Consider the following 20,084-nt stretch of genomic DNA (forward strand, 5'->3'; position numbering starts at 1 on the left):
TCAATTTTTCTTTAATAAAATTTCACAGCAATCTCAGGAGGATACACGAAAGGCCTTTGATTATATATACCCCAAAGAACGTATTGTACCACAAAGATGCCCACACCCAATAAGATTTTTTTTCATCTGAAATTTATAAAGATAATTTTCCATGCTGACAGTGCACATTTCATCCATAAGTTTGAAGAGTCAAATGCTACCACAGCTGGGGGTTATTCTGCCAAATGGTTTCCAACAGGGACTACAGAGGTGGAGGCTGGGGGGCATGTGCATATCGGAAAAAGCGACAGACCTGATGGGAAATAGCCCTTCTCTGGAGTCATTTTTACCAATTGCCATCTGAGTGATCTAATCAAATATAGAGTCTAATGAAAAAAAAAAAAAAAAGCAACACCAGGAAGGAAAAGCAAATATTAAAACAGCTGCTTGATTACCTACAGAGATTAAAACAAAAAGCAAGGAGTAAGGCTGATATATTTCATAGGGATTTGCAGAGGCTGAGGGGAGGGGTAAGGGGCAGATACCTTAAAAAAAAATCCATCATGAAAGGAACTGAGACAAGATTATAAAAAAGGGGCCAAGTTATAGCGCGCCATGGGATTTTTAATCTGGCTACCTGTGGTTTCTGTAGTTAAAGCCTTATTCATCCTCAAAACGGGGGGAGGGGGGGAGAAGAAAACAAAAAAAATCACATTTATATGTCAGTTTTGCAAATGATCAAACAGCGTGCACCAACAAGAATAATAGGAAAACACTAAACGCTGATGACTTTTTAAAAATAGATAGCCGTTTTATCAAATATTATTGATAATTACCTGTGAATCTCGTTTCTTGAACTCTTGAATTTGATTTTCGTGCTCCATATTGGCAGCGCGAAGCTGTTTTTCCAGGTTTTCAATTTCCCGTTCATGGTCTCGGACTAGGCTATCCTTCTCTGCGTTATGCTGCTGTAATAGGTGCGTCTTCTCCTGTTCATGCTCCAGCTTCAGCTCTACTATCTGATTGGACAATGAGGAGGACAGTTCATCAACAGAACATCCTTGTCGTCATGACAACTCATGGACAGCTTAATTTTTCTCTAATTTGTCCAAGTTGAAAATTTTATTTTTGCGTCATTATTACCTCACCCTTGAAATACTCTCGTCTGGGGGGAGGGGGTGATTTTATCCAAACCTCCTAATATTCAAGCCAGTTGGGCATATGCAGGAAATCGTTCTGCAATCTGTTGACATAAATGCCTGAACATTGAAAAAAATTATGTCGAATGCTACGTATTTCCTACCCAAGAATTCGGGTATTACTGATCAGCAATGGTTATAAATGGTTAATAGTCAGTACGCGTTGCTGTTTGCTTAAATATATACACGTAAAAAGCAGCAGTTAAATCGGTCAGTTTTCTTTATGATTTTCAAATAAAAGATCGAAGCTAAATACGCATCTGGATTATTGTATATACAGTTGTCTTTTAAAAAAAATAAAATGATAAATTTCAAAGCTCTATTATCTCGTTGTCAGCTACGGTATACCAACATAAACAGATGTTATGTGTTCCAGAAGGGCACCTGCTGTGCTGCAGGCTTGCGCCATGATTTCATAAAGAGCATTCTATTCTCGGGATCCTTTCCCAGTCCACTCCACACTGGAGACTGTGACCTTGGCCAGTCTTAGCCTCTCCCTGCTAGACTGAATGGCAGCCCGAGACCAAGGGCCTGGTTGCCGCAGCTTTGATACTAATCCTCCCAGACTGTGCACAATGGCACCCTACCTGGCCTGCAAACTATAGCCAGCCAGGCTGTCTTTGAAGCAGGTGATGAATAGGGGACTGCAGGAAGCCAGCTTCCCCAGTGAACTCCAGGCCACACAGCTGCTAAGAACAGTCACTTGGATTTTTCTTCAGTTTTGGTGGATTTCAGGGGAAAAAACTGCTGTTATCTAGAATATGTTGTGTTATTTTCGGCGTGAGAATCCATCTTCAAAAAAGCTAACAGTAGGAGCCTGCTCCAAATCGATCTTGTTTCTTGTGTCGTGCAATGAATCACCAGCCTACCTTATCTTAAAGCGATAGCATTCATTTCTCCCGGCGTACATGCTACGCTAAATTTCAGAACTTCTTTTCTTTTGAGAACTGAAATTCTCATCCTCTAATTGCAAATTAAGAATCAAAACACGAACTGAATGTGCTTACACACAGGTTTCAACATGTTTCCTTACTGTGATTTTTCTTGGAGTTGGAAAATGAGCACGAAATTTCTGGCCACTCATAAATGTACTATACTATTTAGAAGAAAGAAAAGGATACTCGCTCTTCATATCCACTTATCAGAACAAAATAATGTATAAAATAATATAGAAATATTTATTTTGCATCTGAGAACAAAGATGCATTCTAGTGAATTTGTGCCTACTTAAAATGTAGGGATCTTTCTTCCATATTATTCTACTGTTGGCAACATATAGAAAAAATAACATCAACATCGTCTGCTTACCTACCAAGTAGTAAAGCTTTCTTATTTAAAATTAATGTGCATGCTTTACTCTGTGATTCACACAACTATAATGTTAATCGCAAAAAAAGAGAGAATTCAACGTTTTGTTGATATTACTGCATTATTTCAGGCATCTGAGTTTATGAATTATTGAGTTAGAATATTTTTAGTTCTTGGACACATTATTATTTCTACTCAGTGTTACACTATCAAGCATTATTATAATAAATTTGTAAGTTTTAATTAAAATCATTTAAGTATATAACACACTGAAAGAAGTGGATGGAGGTAGAAAGTTCTACTGAGATCTGATTCTCAAAAGTCTCAGGAACATTGAGAGAATGGATAGGATTTAAAATTGATGGAAAACCAATTATTTTATACACTCTAGGAAAAAGCAACCCGTTGACCCGTAATTAGGGCAGAAGAAGTCCAGAAGAACTTCTTTCCCCCAAGAAAAAACACACCACACGATCAGGAGTCACTATCAGAGAGATTGTGAGTAATGGTGCTGCCTCATTCTAGGCTCTAAGTAAGGTACTTTCATAGTAACTGTCTCCGAGTTATTTGAAGAGCTCTTGTAGACTGATCAATGACCTGCCCATGTTCAGATTTCAGTTTATTCATTTTTAAAAATCAGGAACAAATGAAATAGAGATAGCAGAATTTCGAGCCTGAAGTCAGATGTTCATAAATTAGTAATACTTTGTTATTTTGTCAGGACCCATTGCTCAGTGACGCTAGTGAATGAATGAATAAATCTCAGGTTGCGAGAGCCTTTTAAAGTGAAATAGCAGAGGCCTGTCTGCTCACACCAACACTACCTGGCCAACCTCTAGGTGTTATGAACCCTTTCTGGTCTTTGCCCAGGATTCCTCACTGTTAGTACCTTCTGGCAGACGTCTTCTCCTGATAAATAGCAGAGTCCAGAAGAAAAACCCTAATGCTCTGGAAACAACATAATGACGATATTCATAACCACAAAGGCCATCATCAAAGTGGATCTGTGTTTAAACTGAAGATTTTACTGGTCCCTAGCCCCTTCCATGTAAGTAAATGTTAACAGAGTTTTTTGGCTTTTCTAGTGCCGTCTTTTACTTGTGGGCGTATCTCAAAAGCAAACATGAAGTACGGTACTTTATCTTGGACTAACAGATACTTCTGGTTGACCAACAATAATGTCTAATGGAGTTAATGGTGACCAGGAGGTTGTAAATCGCAGAAAATGTGGAGGATGTAAAAGCACACAGCATCCACAAAGACGAATGTTCAGTGACAACGAGGTCTCTGTGTCGAAGCGGTCCGGAACCCATAATCTATCCTACAGGGGCGAACAGGATGCACCATCACCCAGGAACGTGCTTCGGTAAGGCCAGCTACAGAGCTCCCTGTAATAAAGGAAGGAAAGCTTTAAGTTCCCTGATCCGAAAGCACGGGGCTGTGGGCCAGGTATCTACACTGGACAGGTACACCCGCTCTACATGCACAAAAGCAGATGGTGGGGAGCCTGGGTGACACAGTCGGATAAGTGTCTGACTCTTGATTTTGGCTCAGGCCACGAGCTCACGGTTCGGGGGATCAAGCCCCTCATCGGGCTCCATACTGACAGCACAGGGCCTGCTTGGGATTCTCTCTCTCCCTCTCTTTCTGTCCCTCCCCGGCTCATGTGCACATGCTCGCTTGCTCGCCCGCTCTCTCTTTCAAAACAAATAAACTTAAGAAAAGAGGCAGCTTGACATGTCTTCCGGGGGAGTAACGTGGATAGGCCTCAAGTGCAAGCGTCCGGTAGCATCTGGTAGTGCCCTTAGGTGCTGGGCTTGATGCCTTGGTGGTTGGGCTTCAAGTGAGAAAATGGCTTTCTAGCCTAGACACTATTAGGTTGACAACAACTATCATTTTTGGAGGTCAAAATAGGAGATGATGCTCCATCCACTATGCTACCCCCCCAACACAGACTCCACGTGAAGTTCAAGAGTGGAGTTTTAAAGTCTGAAGTCCCTGAAAGCACGGCCATCCATCACAGACTAAGTCATCGTGCAGTCTGGTGCCGGCGTCCCCATTCTAAGCAAGGCTTAGCATACGTGTCCAAGGGCAGAAGTACATTCCAGGCTCTGAGAAAGACCAAGATGGAACCACCAAATACGCAAGTCTCTGGGGGCCCCGGAATGTATATTTTAAGTCCTGGTAACTATTTTCCAGTGAAATCAGTGCTGGCAAATGTGGCCTGAACACATTTTAAAAATCTCACAAAGAAAACGACAATGGGGACAGAAGTCATCACTTCTCGGTACACAACCCATAGAAGACCAACACATCTCAGTAACACACCTCAACGTCAGAAATTCCAAAATCAGAAGCATAATTATAGAAGGGACAGAATACATCCAACATATTTTTTAAAGGGGCTGGTGGTACAGAATACTCACTAAAATAACCTTAAACATAACCAAATTACAAAATCTATATTCTGAAGCCTTGGTATAAGAATGGGTTAAAGCTACAGGAAGTAGAAAAAAGAGGTCTTCCGCATGCTCTGGCTGGGAAAGGAGGAAGGGGAGGAGTCTCCAGTTAGGAGCCCTCGGGATAGACGTGTCTTACAACTCAGTGGTGACTGCTCTCATTTCAAGGGAACAGAAGTATGAAAGCTGACGTCTGGACACGGGTGAAGGCTACCAAGGTAATACAATGTCCATCTTAATCCACAAGACTTCCCTGTAACACCCTGACAGTCAGTCACTCAGCTGCTGATGGGATGCTTTTGGCAAGAAGGGAACAAGCGGCTTCCGAGGCGACCAGTGCCTCATGGCGAACACACCTGGCATCACAACTTCTGGGGAAAGACTGCTGAAAAATTGTGAAAGGAACAAAACAAATGTAAAACACAATAGGACATTCACTGGCAACAACCAAACAAGGAAAGAAGGTTATCACCTTGGCCATGCATGGCAAAGGGTGGTAGTCAAGGAAAGAAAGAGAGGCTCTACTATTCTGTTCCTTCCCCAGAGGCAGAAATGCTGAGCAAAGTACTGCTGAGGAACATCTTCTAAGGTAAGGGTAAGGGCGTAACTTCATCAGTGGAAATGGCTGCTGGGAAGAGATGGATGAGAAAGTGAAAAATTGTGGCTGATTCTGATCGAAGCACAGGCTTCAGAGTTCCCATTAAAAAAGAAAAGAAAAGACAAGAGAAGAGAAGAGAAGAGAAGAGAAGAGAAGAGAAGAGAAAAGAAAAGAAAAGAAAAGAAAAGAAAAGAAAAGAAAAGAAAAGAAAAGAAAAGAAAAGAAAAACCGGTCCAATACAGAAAGCAAATCTTGGGGGAAGACATTAGCAAAATGTTAAAAGACATACCAGGTATCAGTTTCTCTAACAAAGTGTGTCACTGCCCTCACCTAAGTTCTCCTCCTCGACCTTATCCTAATCTCAAGCTGTAGAAAGTAAATACAACAGAATACCTTTGCCCTCAAACTGAAACCTAGAGGAAGACAGACAGGCTGAAAAAAAAGGCAGAAATGGAGCCAGAGAGAATTCACGTGTATAAACCAAAATGAATAGATTCGGAGAGTGCTGCCCACTTAAAGCCCAAGTGAGATGAAAGGAAAAAGTGTCTAGACAGCTATAAAAATATTACACCAACTAAAAAACAAACTAAAAGTTGGGGGAGGGGCACCTGGGTGGCTCAGTCGGCTAAGCGTCCGACTTCAGCTCAGGTCACGATCTCACGGTCCGTGAGTTCGAGCCCTGCATCGGGCTCTGTGCTGATGGCTCAGAGCCTGGAGCCTGCTTCGGATTCGGTGTCTCCCTCTCTCTCTGCCCCTCCCTGCTCATGCTCTGTCTCTCTCTCTCTGTCAAAAATAAATAAACATTAAAAAAAATTAAAAAAAAAAAAAAAAAAAAGAAAGAAAATTTCCCTGTAATGAATGAAGGAAGGAAGAGTTGAGTGTGTGTAACAAACAAACACACCGTATGCCACAAAAAGCCTTTTTTTTTTTTTTTTTCCAATTGAGGAAAATAACAGCTCAAGAATACTACAACTAAACTTGAAACTATGGAACCCAAACCACTCTAGGAAAAAAAAAACAAAAACAAAAAAAACGTGAGGATGAAATCCAGGCGACCAAGAGACGACCAGGGCAGCTCAGGGCCAAAATATAGTGGAACCATACGTATAAAGCTTCAGGGAAAAAAGGTCCACCAGAGCATGTAATGCCCAGACCAAACTAAGGGAACATAGAGTGATTTTCAAGCATGCAAAAATGCAGCGAATACAACAATTATATGCCCTTCTTGGAAAAAACAACTCCGTGATGAAATCTCAGCGCTCAACAGATAAATCACAGTGAAGGAAACTGCTATGCAGGAGGGGTGCTGGATGTCCCCGTGGTGAGCACAAAAATGGTTTCAATAAAAACCGAACTCCATGTAATGATGTTATGATCCTTGTGCTTACAGAACAGAATACAAATGCTATAACCCTCCACGATGTGTAAATGACACGATAATTTGACGAAATAGAGTGGGAAGGGACTGGGTGGAAGGAGGGTTGAGCATGTCAATTTTTTTTTTTATTGTAGTGAGGAAACTAATGCTCTCAAAATCGAACCATAAAATTCAAAATGACTCTAACCTCAGTGTATTTTTTTATCTTTATTTCTTAATGTTCTAAGAAATCACCTGTTGTCATATGGTAAAGAAACATTTTTCTACACTTCAGAAATTCCTTAAGTTTTCCTTGTTTCTTTACTTCAACTGATTTCACATGAGATTATTCTAATATAAGCAGAATATACCGCATAGTCTCATTTCTTTTTTTTTTTTTGATTTTTATTTATTTACTTACTTATTATTTTAACATTTACTTATTTTTGAGCGACAGAAAGAGGCAGAGCATGAGCAGGGGAGGGGGAGAGAGAGAGAGATACAGAATCTGAAGCAGGCTCCAGGCTCCGAACTGTCAGCACAGAGCCCGACGCGGGGCTCGAACTCACGGACCGTGAGACCGTGACCTGAGCTGAAGTCGGACGCTCAACAGACTGAGCCACCCAGGCGCCCCAGCATAGTCTCATTTCTTAAAACATGTTTTTGTCTTTACATCTACAAAGCCTTCTATTTATCCATCTCTCAGAAATTTCTGGAATTATACTCATACCACATTAACAGGAGTCACTCCAGAATAAGACTCCAGGGGAGTCTTCCTCCACTGTGTGCTGTATGTACCATGTCAGCTGGCAACAGCTCCCCTTGGGGAGATATTTACTTGGCATTGTAAGAACCCTTATCAAGGGTCCGTGAACTATGAACTTAGATCTGGAAACTGGATGAAGGACCATGATTTTCCACTCAAGTGGAGAACTGTCTAAAGTTCACTCACCAGCTCTTGACTTTTTCTTGATGTCGTGCAAGGAGTACTCTCGTTGGTCTCTGTCTCTCTTATCCCCCGGGGACAACTGCTGTAGGCACCATCTCTGTTTACACAGCCCTGCCCGACGAGACACCTTGATTGCCTGCCTAGCCTTGGGGCCCATAGGAGGAATCACTTCTACCTTCCATCTGACGTTCAAGTGCCCCACCTCCAGCTGGCGTCTGCCATTTTGGAACCCTACCGTCCTCTTGGAAGTGGGCAGCCCAGTTCCATGGCAGCATCTCCCGCGACAGGTGCCAGCACGTGGAGGAAGCCACCGCGTAGCTGCTCAACAGTATCAGTGCCCCCACCGTCAGTGCATTCCTCAACACCTTAGTGAAGGCAGTATCTTCTAGGCCCTCCCGCAGAGTAGGTTATCTGGTCTGAAGTAGCAGTATCATTCGAATATTCTCATTTTCCTGAGACTTTTTGAACTCTTCCTCAGTACTACGCTATGGCAGTTCTGGATCCCCCCAGCCTGGTTCAGCTTGGGTAAAGTCGTAGGGAAGACCAATGCCTCGTAAAACCAACTATCGAAATGTGCTACCTTTTTAAAAAGAGAGACGAAGGTCAGTTCAACTACTGTGAGTAATTACATACATATAGGGTTAATAGTTCAAGGGGTACTTTGAAGAGGTAGCCATTTAAAGAAAAAAACAAGGATTTTCCAGGGATGAAGAGTACACTTATCATGAGGAGCCCTGAGCAATGGGCAGAATGGTTGAATCACTACATTGTACACCTGAAACTAGTAATACACTGTATGCTAACTAACTGGAATTCAAATAAGAACTTTAAAAAAGAAAAGATAAGCCTAAGGACATATACAATCTGCTCTGAGCCTTTGGAGTCAGAGTGAAAATTCAGCCCAAGTTGGCACAGAAAATGCCACAGCACAGTCTGACTTCACGAACAACATCTTCGCAGAAACAGGCACCAACAGCAACAACAAAAAAAAGCACAGAGTCATGCATGTGTCAAGAGCAGAAGTAGAACCTGTCACCTGCGGGTGGCCGTGGGGCTCTAGGACTAGATGTCCACTACAACCAAAGAGGCCATCAACGGAATCTGCCAACGGTTCCGTGTAGTTATGCAAGTCCTCTTCTCTTTAAAGGTTAGTGTTGCTGTGCTAACTGCTATTCGGGATGGAACGAGGGCCCGCCAGCACGCGCAGCTGCTTCCCCTCTTCCTCTCTACTGAGGCATCAGTAGCGGGGACAAGAGCGAGCTGACGTTCCTAAAGCTTAGGATACCTAAGGGCTGAAGGCCGCAAGCGCACCAGCAGCCACGGAGGAAAGGAAGGAAAATGCTGCAAGTATCGGAAGCCAGCACTCTTCTCTGCAGCCTTCTTTCCTGCTGAACACTGCGAAACACCTTCCCGGCGCCTGCGGGTCATGAGTGACAACAATGACCTTGAGCTTTCACGACTTTTTGGAAAACTGGCTACTATTTTCTGGGTCCTTATCTGCCAGATCTCAGTTAAAACCCAGGAAGGATTCATTCAGATAGTCCAATATTTCAAGATTCTTCTTCACGGTTTAATGACGGTCAATTTAAGCCACTCAAAATTGAGAAAATTCATTAACTGAGAATTCACTCTCTTAGAGTTCAGCATTTGGGGGGAAAACATGCCTTCCCTGTACGTTTTAGTTTCAATTTCTTTTGCCTGATGTCTGTTCTTCTAAAATGCACTCAGTTTGTCTTAATCTGGCACATCGCTGCTGCAGAATGAATACGAAATACAAAAAACATCAGGGTTTCTGGCTAGCGTGGGATTTACGGCTGGTATGGGCTTCAGAAGGACAAAGAGATCAACCAGGTTATAAATTCCTCCAAAACATGGACTGTGCCTTTACTTTCTTTTTACTTTCCACACACCACCTACTATAATGCTTCACAATCAGTCATCATCTTGAATGAAGCAGGTGGCATTCAGGAACAAACAACAGAAAGAGTTTGAAGGGAATGGCTTCCTCTCATCATCACGTCGACATGTCTACCTGCCTAGGTAGCCTCTGCCTTTCCTGTGACTCAAATGGGTGGCCGTCCCTGTTGCCACCTCAGGAGAGCCCCGCCTTCCGGTGCCATCCCCTCTTGCCAAATCAAGCACTTGCTCTCACAATGATCCCACCAGGGTCTGCATCACCGACATCATCTTCTCCAACGGACCATGGTCATCAGCAAACGGACCTTCGTACCTATCTCATTTTCTAAAACCTTCCCGTTGACCCTGCATGCCCCTCAGGCTACCACCTCGTTTCTCAGCTCCCTTCCTTCGAAATCTCCCAGAAGGGGTGCTCACGTCCCATTCTCTCTCCAGCCCCATCACTCAGGCTTCTGTTCCCGCCTTCCACTGAAACTGGCCTCGAATGAGGTGGCGAAAGACCTTCGCGCCGAGTCCGCCGGCCAGCTCTCAGTCTCCATCTGATTTCCCTTCTTGGCAACACCTGAAACAAGAGGTCACTCACTTCTTCCTTCCCGAAACGCTCACTGCACGTGGTTTATGGGAAAACAGACCTTCCGAGTCTCCCTGCTGCCTCATTGGCTGTTCTTTCCGGTCTCGGTATTTCCTCCACCTCCTCCGCATCTCCAGGTGTTGTAGTAGCCCTGGGCTCAGCCCTGGGACCTCCTTTCTCTTCTCTCTCTACTCACAGGTCTGTGTCTGTCACCACCATTCACCTGGTTGTTGGGCTGGGAAACTCAGGAGTCGTGTTTGAGTTCCCTCTTCCCCTCACACTCCATTTCGCATCCGTTAACAAGTCCTTCCTACAAAATACGGCCCAATCTGACCACTTGCTGTCACCCCCAGCGTACCCCCCCTGGGTCCAAGACAGGGTCGTCTCTCACCAGACCACCGCCTTCGTCTCCTGGCTGGCCTCCCTGCCTCCCCTACAATCAATGCTCTGCACAGCAGCCAGAGAAGGCGTCTTAAGAAGCAGATCAGATCTTGCGCAAATGTTCCCACGGCTCTCCATCATCAGAATAAAACCGAAGCTTCCCACCACAGTGGGACGTGAACAGGTGCAAGCTGTCCACAGCCTGACCTTGGCTCCTGACACTCTCTCCCTCACTCGCTCCATGCCAGCCACATACAAGCCCATTCCTTCTACGCAAAACATTCTCTCCGTACCTCAAGTTTTGTGTGGTCTCCTCCTTCCCTTCGTGCAGGTGTTAATTTAATTCTTTATAGAGAACATCACTTCTTTAGAACCTTTCACTGACCTTATCGAAAATAACACCTTCTGTGAAACAACTCTATAGAGGATAGCCCTTTCACTCCAACATCTGATCTTGCTTTATTTCATAGCAATTAGCATTATCTTACCTTACATTTTGAGAGAGAAAGAGAGAGAGAGAGAGGTGTTGTTGTCTCCTCTATCGTAATAATAGAGACTATTGTGTTCACTGCCATATCCTAAGCACCTGGAACAGTGTTTAGCACAAAGTAGTTGCTCAATAAACATACGTGAAATAATGAATGGTTGGAAAGTCACTGCTTCTCTTTTAGACTCCTAAGGGATCTAGGGAATGGGAATCCTCAATCAGCCATACTGCTATCTAGGAAGCATTGTTCAAATGAAGTACCCCTGAAATGAAACATACATGCTTCACATTACAGTTACTGAAAACAGATGTGTTCACCATCGCCCTCTTCATTCCCACTCCAGATAAAAGGGCCACTTGTCTTAACTGAGATGAAGAAAGTTCCAAACAAGCAAGCAAACAGAAAGGAAGAGGCCTGCTGTACGCACCTTTCACGAAGCATCAACGCCCATTCTGTGGACCCAGGCCACAGACACACAGGCCCAGCCTCTGTGGCGCCACAGGCTCACGTCCAGGAATCTGGCACTTTGCCCATGGCCTGTAGGACCAATGTGTGCCTTGCAGCAGTACTGGATCAAGAATGCCTCTTCCTCGACCACCGCGGAGAGAACAGGGTGGCTGATATGTAGCTTAGGCTCAAAAATTATTGGTTACAAACTGGAAAAGGAAAGCCGAGCCAAAAGACTTAAAAAGAGTAAGGTAAGTGAGCAGGACGACGACAAACAGAATGACAGAGCGGACCCGAGGTACGATGAATGCTCCTGCATGTTCAGAAAGCGAGAAATCCCATGAAAATCCATTTTGAAGAGACCCCCAAATTCACGGTCATTAACCTCATCGGGGACCTCAGTGCCAAAAAGAAGTTTCACCCAGGTTGTCCTAGTCAGATCAGTCACGCCATCTCCCCAACAATATCACACGATCCCCACATCTCTCAGCCCTGCTGCCCACATAATTCCTCCAGTCTCAGCAAAGCAACTCGCCTCCTCTCTCACAAAGGAAAACCTCTTAGGAACAAGAGTGTCCTCATTTCCTTGCTGCAGATATACAAACTTCCGTGCATCTGTCCTCCCTCCTCTTTTCACTAGTTACAGCAGAGGCCTACCCCTCCGCTCTGATGCCAACACCCTCTCCCTGGGCTGGGGTCCCCGCCCGCACACCTCCGCCTTGTGGGGGCGGGGCCGGGGGGGGGTGTGCGGGAAGTGCACCCTGACTAGTCAGTGCCTTCACTCTCTTCCTCCACATCTTGCTTTGTACTGTCTCCTTCTCCAATGAAGCTAAAAAAAAAAAAAAATTGAGATAACAAAAAACTAAAACACTTGCAGGGGAAAAACCTGGGAAGCACAGCCTAGCTGCAAATTGAGTATCTCAACTGATCGTAAAATTTCCCAACTACTTACTTACCTGGTATAATTTGTCTCATCTTTACACTCTCTTAGCTGCCAAAATATTTTTAAGTTTCAAATAATAGTGACGTGTAAGCGGCTGGCCCTTCGGTGTTTTTTAACAATCATTGACAATAACCATCTATTCTTTCCCAAGAATTCGACCACTTGTTTATCTGTTGAACTACATTTCCCTTTAAAGGCTTTGTAGTGAAAAGAGAAGATATAAAATATAAGACTAAAGAATGATCTGATGGGACTGCCAAAAAAATCTCCATAGTTCAGGAAATCCTAGCATGCCTGGTTTGCTGTTTGTTTCCAGCTTGAATGAGGGTTGTGCAGACAATTAGAATTGTCTTTTTGTTCCAATGGGTTATACAGGAAAGAAACAGGAAATCTTGATGAAAGCTTGGGCTTTACAGGATATTTGTGTGAGTGTTTAGCCCATGTGTTTGATGTTTTTCTCTCCACAGCTGCCCACTTTATGCCTGCACTCTGGCTGAAATATTTTAAAATACCACTTTGCTTTTTTCACTTCATTGCAGCTACTGGCATGATGTTTTCTATATGAGAGGGACTCAAAAATGAAAATCAAGTAAGGAAACTGAGGCCCCACAAGCACAAGTTGTTCATTTCCTCTGGATGTCAATTCTCATGATAAAAAGTGAGGACCGGGGCGCCTGGTGGCTCAGTCGGTTGAGCGTCCGACTTCGGCTCAGGTCACGATCTCACTGCTTGTGAGTTTGAGCCCCGCGTCGGGCCCTGTGCAGGCAGCTCAGAGCCTGGAGCTGCTTCAGATTCTGTGTCTCCCTCTCTCTCTGTCCGCCCCATGCTCATGCTCTGTCTCTCTCTGTCTCTCAAGAATAAATAAAACATTTAAAAAAAAATTTTTTTTAAGTGAGGATTACACTAGATAAGTGCTTCTACAACTTTTCCACCGAAGTACCCCCAGCAGCAGTGAAAATGAATAGCAACCCCCCTCCGCCCTCCGGGGGGATCTGAGGGCATAGCCTGAAGCAGCCTCTGCAAGCTGGAAGTTTCTTTGAAAGGCCCTATTTTATCTTATAAATTCATGAGAACTTTGCATTTTACAAAACAGGAAAGTCTATGTTTGTTTTAATATGATGGTGCCCTCAATAGTAAAACTGCTTTGCTTTCCCACAAAATCATCAGGTGACTCGAACCTTCCAGGAAGCTTGTATGGTAGCTTCACATACGCCCTGACCGTGGCTCACTCACTACCCCAGTTTGAGAAAGAAGGGCCTGGGAGATGAGCATTGACATCTCCTTCCAGTGTGAAATGCTATTAGCCATATCACTTAAGATCTCACACGTTGTAGAAAAGTCAGACAAAGTAATAGAAGAATCGTCACACTCGGACCTGAATGTCGGCAGAAGCCCTGAAATAAGGAAGTCCAGCCAGACAGGTACGTAAGTCAACGAGCCGGTGGTGTTGCCGACTCGTCTACACCTACAAGAGATCTACGTCTGTCAAGAGATGCACAGACGGGCTGAGGTCTAATCAGGCAAAAGAACAGAAAGTCACCGAACACTGGATTTGGAAGGGACCTTAGCAGTGGGACAGCCCCCCCAAGGGCACAGGGTCCGTCCACAACACGCCCGACGGGCACGTCCACAGGCTCGGGCTGGGGAACTTACTCTCTCACGAGATACACCATTGCCCATTTGAATAATTCTTTAGGAAAGGACTATTTCAAAATGACTCAAAATATGCCTCACAGTGCTACCTACACATGGCTTCAGTGTCTGCCCCCCGGAACTGCAAGGGGGGGTCGGAGCGTGGCTCTGGTGCAGGTTCTGATTCTCTCATCTGTGAAGTGTGCGGGACCTCAGGTTACTTAAGAGGATGTGCTTCAGTTTCTACAGCTAGAAGATGGGAAGGACAAGTAATGGTCTCTGCCTCCCCCTCCTGTGAGGGGGGACACGGCTCAATTCACGTGGACCGTGTAGGAGAGATACGTGGCCCGGAGCAGGTGTTACCAACTGCTGGCTGTTGGGATATTACCACACAGACCAGTCCTCAGATTTCCTGTATGACAGACCTTGACTACAAAAATAAACAGATGTGGGGGCGCCCGGGAGGCTCAGTCCAGCTTCGGCTCAGGTCATGATCTCGTGGTTCGTGAGTTAGAGCCCCACATCGGGCCCAGAGCCTGGAGCCTGCTTCAGATTCCGGGTCTCCCTCTCTCTCTCTGCCCCTCCCCTGCTTGCACTCTGTCACAGTCCATCTCTCTCTCAAAAATAAATAAACATTAAAAAAAAAAAAAAAAGAAACAGATCTGCTATTCTCTAATATTTCTAATATCTCTAATATTTCTTGTCTTCTCTCGGCAAATCTCCTCTGAGATGGTTCCAAGCCTTTCTATATTCTGGAGACTTTCATTTGAACGTGTCTGTCTGTCGGTGTCCTACTTAAGACGTGGTGACCACAACGGACTTATTTCTTATGTGACCCGATACGTAAACAATGTGCTAGGACCATTATCCTCACCATCCCAGGCATTTTTTTCTGTCTTCCTTGCTGTCCCCACCGTTTATGCCCCTCCCTTACATTACCCCCGACCCTTGCCTCGTATTTTTTGCAGATGATTGTATCATCTAAGCATAGGATTTTATATTCAATCCCAATAAATTTAATCATCTTAATTTCAGCTGTTTAAAGCTTCAGAGAACTGATTGTCCTATCCTCCGTGTTAATTACTCCTCTGGGCTCTATGGAAGCAGGGAACTTTACCTCTTTATCATCATCCAGTGACTGACACACTCAGAAATCTCAATTCAGGTCGACACTAGTCATTCAGAGATGGCCCTTTGAACTCTCACTTAACCACATAAATGCACCAATATCTAAACCATATTTTCCCGTATTGCCTCTGTGAGGGACCTTGCCAGATGGCTCAGAGAATTCCAGTTATACTGTATCTATTCCCCTTTCTTTATCTACCAGCCTGGCCCCCCTGTTCAAAGAAGGAAATGAGCTTAGTTTAATCGGCTGCATTTTTACTGAACTTGCGCTAGCTTGCAGGGACCACAACTACATGCTTATCATTGCTTATGATAAACTTTCCCAGCAAAAATCTTAACAATTTGGAGAGATCTGGGGGAATACTGTTCCTGTTAACAGAATTTTCTGCTGGAAAAGGTTTTAAAAAGTTGGTATATTATCACATTGGTAAATATTCTCCTAAAATCTCCTAGCTCAGATTCCTGCCTTTGTCTTTCCCTAGCGAGTTACTGCCTGGGATCTCCATTCTCAAGTCTAATAAACAGGCCTACAGATATAGGAAGAATAAAGTGGGTGAAATCACCAAGACCTGAGGGATCCTTGTGCGAGGTGTTTTTTTTTTAATTTCCTGTTATGCATTTGCATACCACTTGTATCATTTATCCCTTTTTCATGAAAGTGAAATACAGAAAAATTAATGCAACAGCATGTAGTTTCTATCAATAGCATCAATTCTTTAAAAGATTAATTAATTCCTCTAATTAAGCATTTTTAAGCAAGACTATACAAAGGATAAACTTTGGTAGATTTTTAAAACTATCATTCTGAGAAAAGACTTTGAAACTTGACATTCTTTCAAATGAAGTTTATGTAAGTTTATTCGTAAACTAAAAACATGACTGTCACATTTAAAAAGACGCTATCATGATGTGGAAAGTAAGGAATGTAGAAAAAGAACCAACCGTGATTCCATCACCTAAATGATAATTGACATTATTGTTTGACTATTTCTGTCTGAGATTAACAATAATTGGGCCAGCGGGTGTAAACACTTTTTATGACTCTTGGTAGATAGCGCCAAAATCCTCTCCAAAAAGGCTACATTAATTTAAATGCCATCAGCAATATATGAAAGTACAAATTTCACTAAACTTTTGCCAACTTTAGATGGCACATCATTGTTAATTCTAATTTGCATTTTTATTAACGCCAAGGCTGTAGATGTTTCTACACTGTCGTTTATTCATTTCTTATCTCCTTCGGTCCTTTGCCAGGTCATTTATCGGGACATTAATGATTTTCTTATGATTCGTGCTAATTACTTAATTTAAATGCTAATTATTTTTATTTGTTATAAATTTATTAATTTCATAAGAGAGTCATTCTTTGCCTATCGCATTTGTTGCAAGTATTATTCCTTTTTTTAACTTAAAATAAGTTTTATTTAGTCAAATGTTAATTTTCCGTGGTGGTTTTCCCTATGCGTCCAACTTTAAAAAGCCAGAGCTCTGCGAAAACAATCACAACATAATGCAAATCGGGCGCTGAAGTCACGTGGCTATCTCTGGCTATAAATTCGTCACCTACACAATTATCATCGAAATGAAAATACAATTTTTTAAACTCTCAAAGAAAATGCTCCTACCCCTTACACTCATCCTGGAACACAACAGTTTCTGAGTCATATCTGTGTCTCTCTCCCCTGTTCCTCCACCAGTTTACTTAGAGGAAGTAACGTTTTTCTTGTTATTGTTTTTGCTTCTAATATCGCTTTCAATCCAAGAATCACCTCCGTTATACTTGTAACTAGAACATGACAATATGCAACACTTCTTGCCCATTCTTAATATTCTTATCTATATTTGGCTATGACCTCAGTTTCTTTCTTATCCCCACTTCCCACCCAAGTCAATTAAACAATAATGAATTCGATAATGTATTTCTATTATCGGCTCAATCACAGAAACATAATGTAACAGGCTGGAAGAAGAGTAAAAGACAGTTTCTGCTCCTGGTACTCCATTCTGGATTAAGAACAGCTCTAGATGGTATTTTACAAGAGCTGATTTCAGTGTAAGGAATGATGAGGTGATTAATGCCATAATGTCAGAGAAGGAAGAAATGGGCATGGGCCCAAAAGGTCACGTTCATGTAACGTTTTAGGGAAGTGTTGAAGCAGAATGGAGCAGGACAATACAGATGATGGCAGGGGCGCCTGGGTGGCGCAGTCGGTTAAGCGTCCGACTTCAGCCAGGTCACGATCTCGCGGTCCGTGAGTTCGAGCCCCGCGTCAGGCTCTGGGCTGATGGCTCGGAGCCTGGAGCCTGTTTCCGATTCTGTGTCTCCCTCTCTCTCAGACCCTCCCCCGTTCATGCTCTGTCTCTCTCTGTCTCAAAAATAAATAAACGTTAAAAAAAAAAAAAAAAAAAAAAAAAAAAAATACAGATGATGGCAATAACAAAGAAGGACCGATTTGCAAACTTCTGTCTTTGGAACTCTTTTGCCTTTACACCATTCCTGTCAAAGTAACTCAGGTATTTTTACCAACATTTTAAGATGAAAACAGCAACAACAACGTACCAACAGTCAGGTCACATGTCAGACCAGACTTTCTTTTCATGGAACTCAACTGAGTCCCTAATTGCTATCACTTCGGAGAGGGATTTGAATCCAGTAATCACAAGGGATTAATTAGTTTTTGATGCAGTACCCATTTAATAAGGAATTGAAAATACAATAATGAAAAAAATTATTGAGGTTTTCAGAATAAAAAGGTTCAAATACTATCTTTAATTTTTCTTAGTGATTAAGCTAATTAACATTTTTTCCAGATGTTAAGGAAATTAGGGAAATAAATTAGACAAATAAGTAAAAATTAATAGCCATCTTAAATATTCCAAGAATTAGCTGGACTACATTCTTAGAAAAGACACTACCCCGGATGTCCTGGTCCTAGCCAAATTCTAACCCCATCTCCTACAGCTAGAAGCTTCCTCCCTACATACATGCTGAACCAGCCTCTACTGTCATTTTTTTTTTATGTTTATTTATTTTTGAGAGAGAGAGAGAGAGAGAGAGAGAGAGAGAGAGGGAGCAGGGGAGGGGCAGAGAGAGAGAGGGGGACAGAGGATCCGAAGCAGGCTCTACACCGTGAGCTCAGAGCCTGAAACGGGCTCGACCTCATGAACCATGAGATCACGACCTGAGCCAAAGTCGGACGCTTAACCAACTGAGCCACCCAGGCACTCCCCCACTTTACTGTCATCTTTTGTTCCTTGAACGCTCCCAGCTGGCGCTCATCAGATCCTTGCACACATTGCTCCCTCAGTCCAGAATACTCTTCTTCCAGAGACTTCATGGCTGGCTCAGTCCTAGTTTTCAAGATTCTGAGCACAAAGTTCCCTGGTCAGAGGGCTTCCCTGACCACCTGTCAGTGCCGGTAATCCCCTTCCCGACTCTCCCCGACGAGGCCTCTGTACACACCTCCTCGCGACTTCATAAATCACTCTTCAAAATTATCTCATCTGTTTGGTTTTGTTTGGTTTTTTATCAATGGGTTGGCTGCGCACCAAGTGGAGTGTGTATGCTCTGTGAGCAAAGGAACACTTTCGGTCCTGCTGACAGCTCCGTCCAGGGTCGGGACATGGTGGGCACCCAAAACCACTTCTCAAATAAATGAGTGAGTCACACTTAGGCCCTGCCAGGAACAGAAGGACTCAGGAATCACAATAAATGTTTCAATTCAACATGCAGATGGATAAACTGTCAGAACAGACTTCAGCGAACAGCTACAATTCTGTTTCTGGATTTTACCAAAACAGATCTTATTTTAAATGATTCTCATACACTGGTAACAACATTCTTAGTAAAATTTTCACTGGGCAGGGATTTTATGATATAATGATATTTTTTTTAGAATTTTATTTTTGGGGCGCCTGGGTGGCTAAGTCGGGTAGGTGTCCAACTCTGGATTTTGGCTCAGGTCATGATTTCACGGTTTGTGAGTTTCAGCCCTGCTTTGATTGGCCTCTGCACTGACAGTATGGAGCCTGCTTGGAATCCTCTCTCTCCTTCCCTCTCTGCCCTTACCTCCCTCCCTCTCTCTCTCTCTCTCTCTCTCTCTCTCTCTCAAAATAAATAAATAAACTTAAAAATTTTTTTTTATTTTTAAGTAATCTCTATTCCCAATGTGGGGCTCATACTCACGACCCCGAGATCCAAGAGTTACATGCTCCACTGACTGAGCCAGCCAGGTGTCCGTGATATAATGAGATTTTTAAAAGAGAGATTGCACATGCATTTAAAAATTCAAAGGCATCATCAAAATGAAAGACCAACCTGCTGTTCATATCGTTGTTTGACGTCCTCCAGCTGCCATAAAAACTCCTTTGACTGTTTCTCGCGAAGAGACTTGGATCTGGTTAGATCTGTTTCTACTTTTTCCATCTGTAAGATTTAAAAATCAAATATATTTTTTAAACAAAAAACTAATTACATTCCATGTTTTTATAATTTGCCCATTCATTAAAATGGCAGATTTTAAACACCCCCTACCAATCATAATACTGAATTTAAAGACGGTAAGATTATGAAAGCTCTATCCATTTATTACTCATATTTAATAGGTTAAGTCAGGGAAATTAGCATTGATATATAATTAACTAAATTCTAATTCTATAGTAACATTGTAATGCGAATATAATTTTGAACATTCAAATACTTACTCAACAAGATTTTTTAAGGCCTAG

At 43.0% G+C, this 20,084-nt stretch overlaps 1 protein-coding gene across 15 annotated transcripts in view; it reads right to left on the minus strand.

Moving 5' to 3' along the window:
• Positions 1–20,084, minus strand: part of CEP112 (centrosomal protein 112) — a 413,866-nt gene that overhangs the window by 212,910 nt on the left and 180,872 nt on the right. For 14 of the 15 annotated variants that reach the window (XR_009254956.1, XR_009254958.1, XR_009254962.1 and 11 more), the window contains 2 exons: positions 19,675–19,782; positions 816–998 (listed from right to left, as the gene is read on the minus strand). Coding sequence is in view for 5 of the 15 variants with exons in the window: in XM_058703639.1 (XP_058559622.1) it covers positions 816–998; positions 19,675–19,782 (291 nt within the window). In the remaining 10 variants the exon portion in view is untranslated. The remainder of the gene's footprint in view (positions 1–815; positions 999–19,674; positions 19,783–20,084) is intronic. The other variant, XR_009254960.1, reaches the window with a different exon arrangement.

This window comes from Neofelis nebulosa, chromosome 16 (assembly GCF_028018385.1).
Source record: "Neofelis nebulosa isolate mNeoNeb1 chromosome 16, mNeoNeb1.pri, whole genome shotgun sequence".
Lineage (NCBI taxonomy): Eukaryota > Metazoa > Chordata > Mammalia > Carnivora > Felidae > Neofelis > Neofelis nebulosa.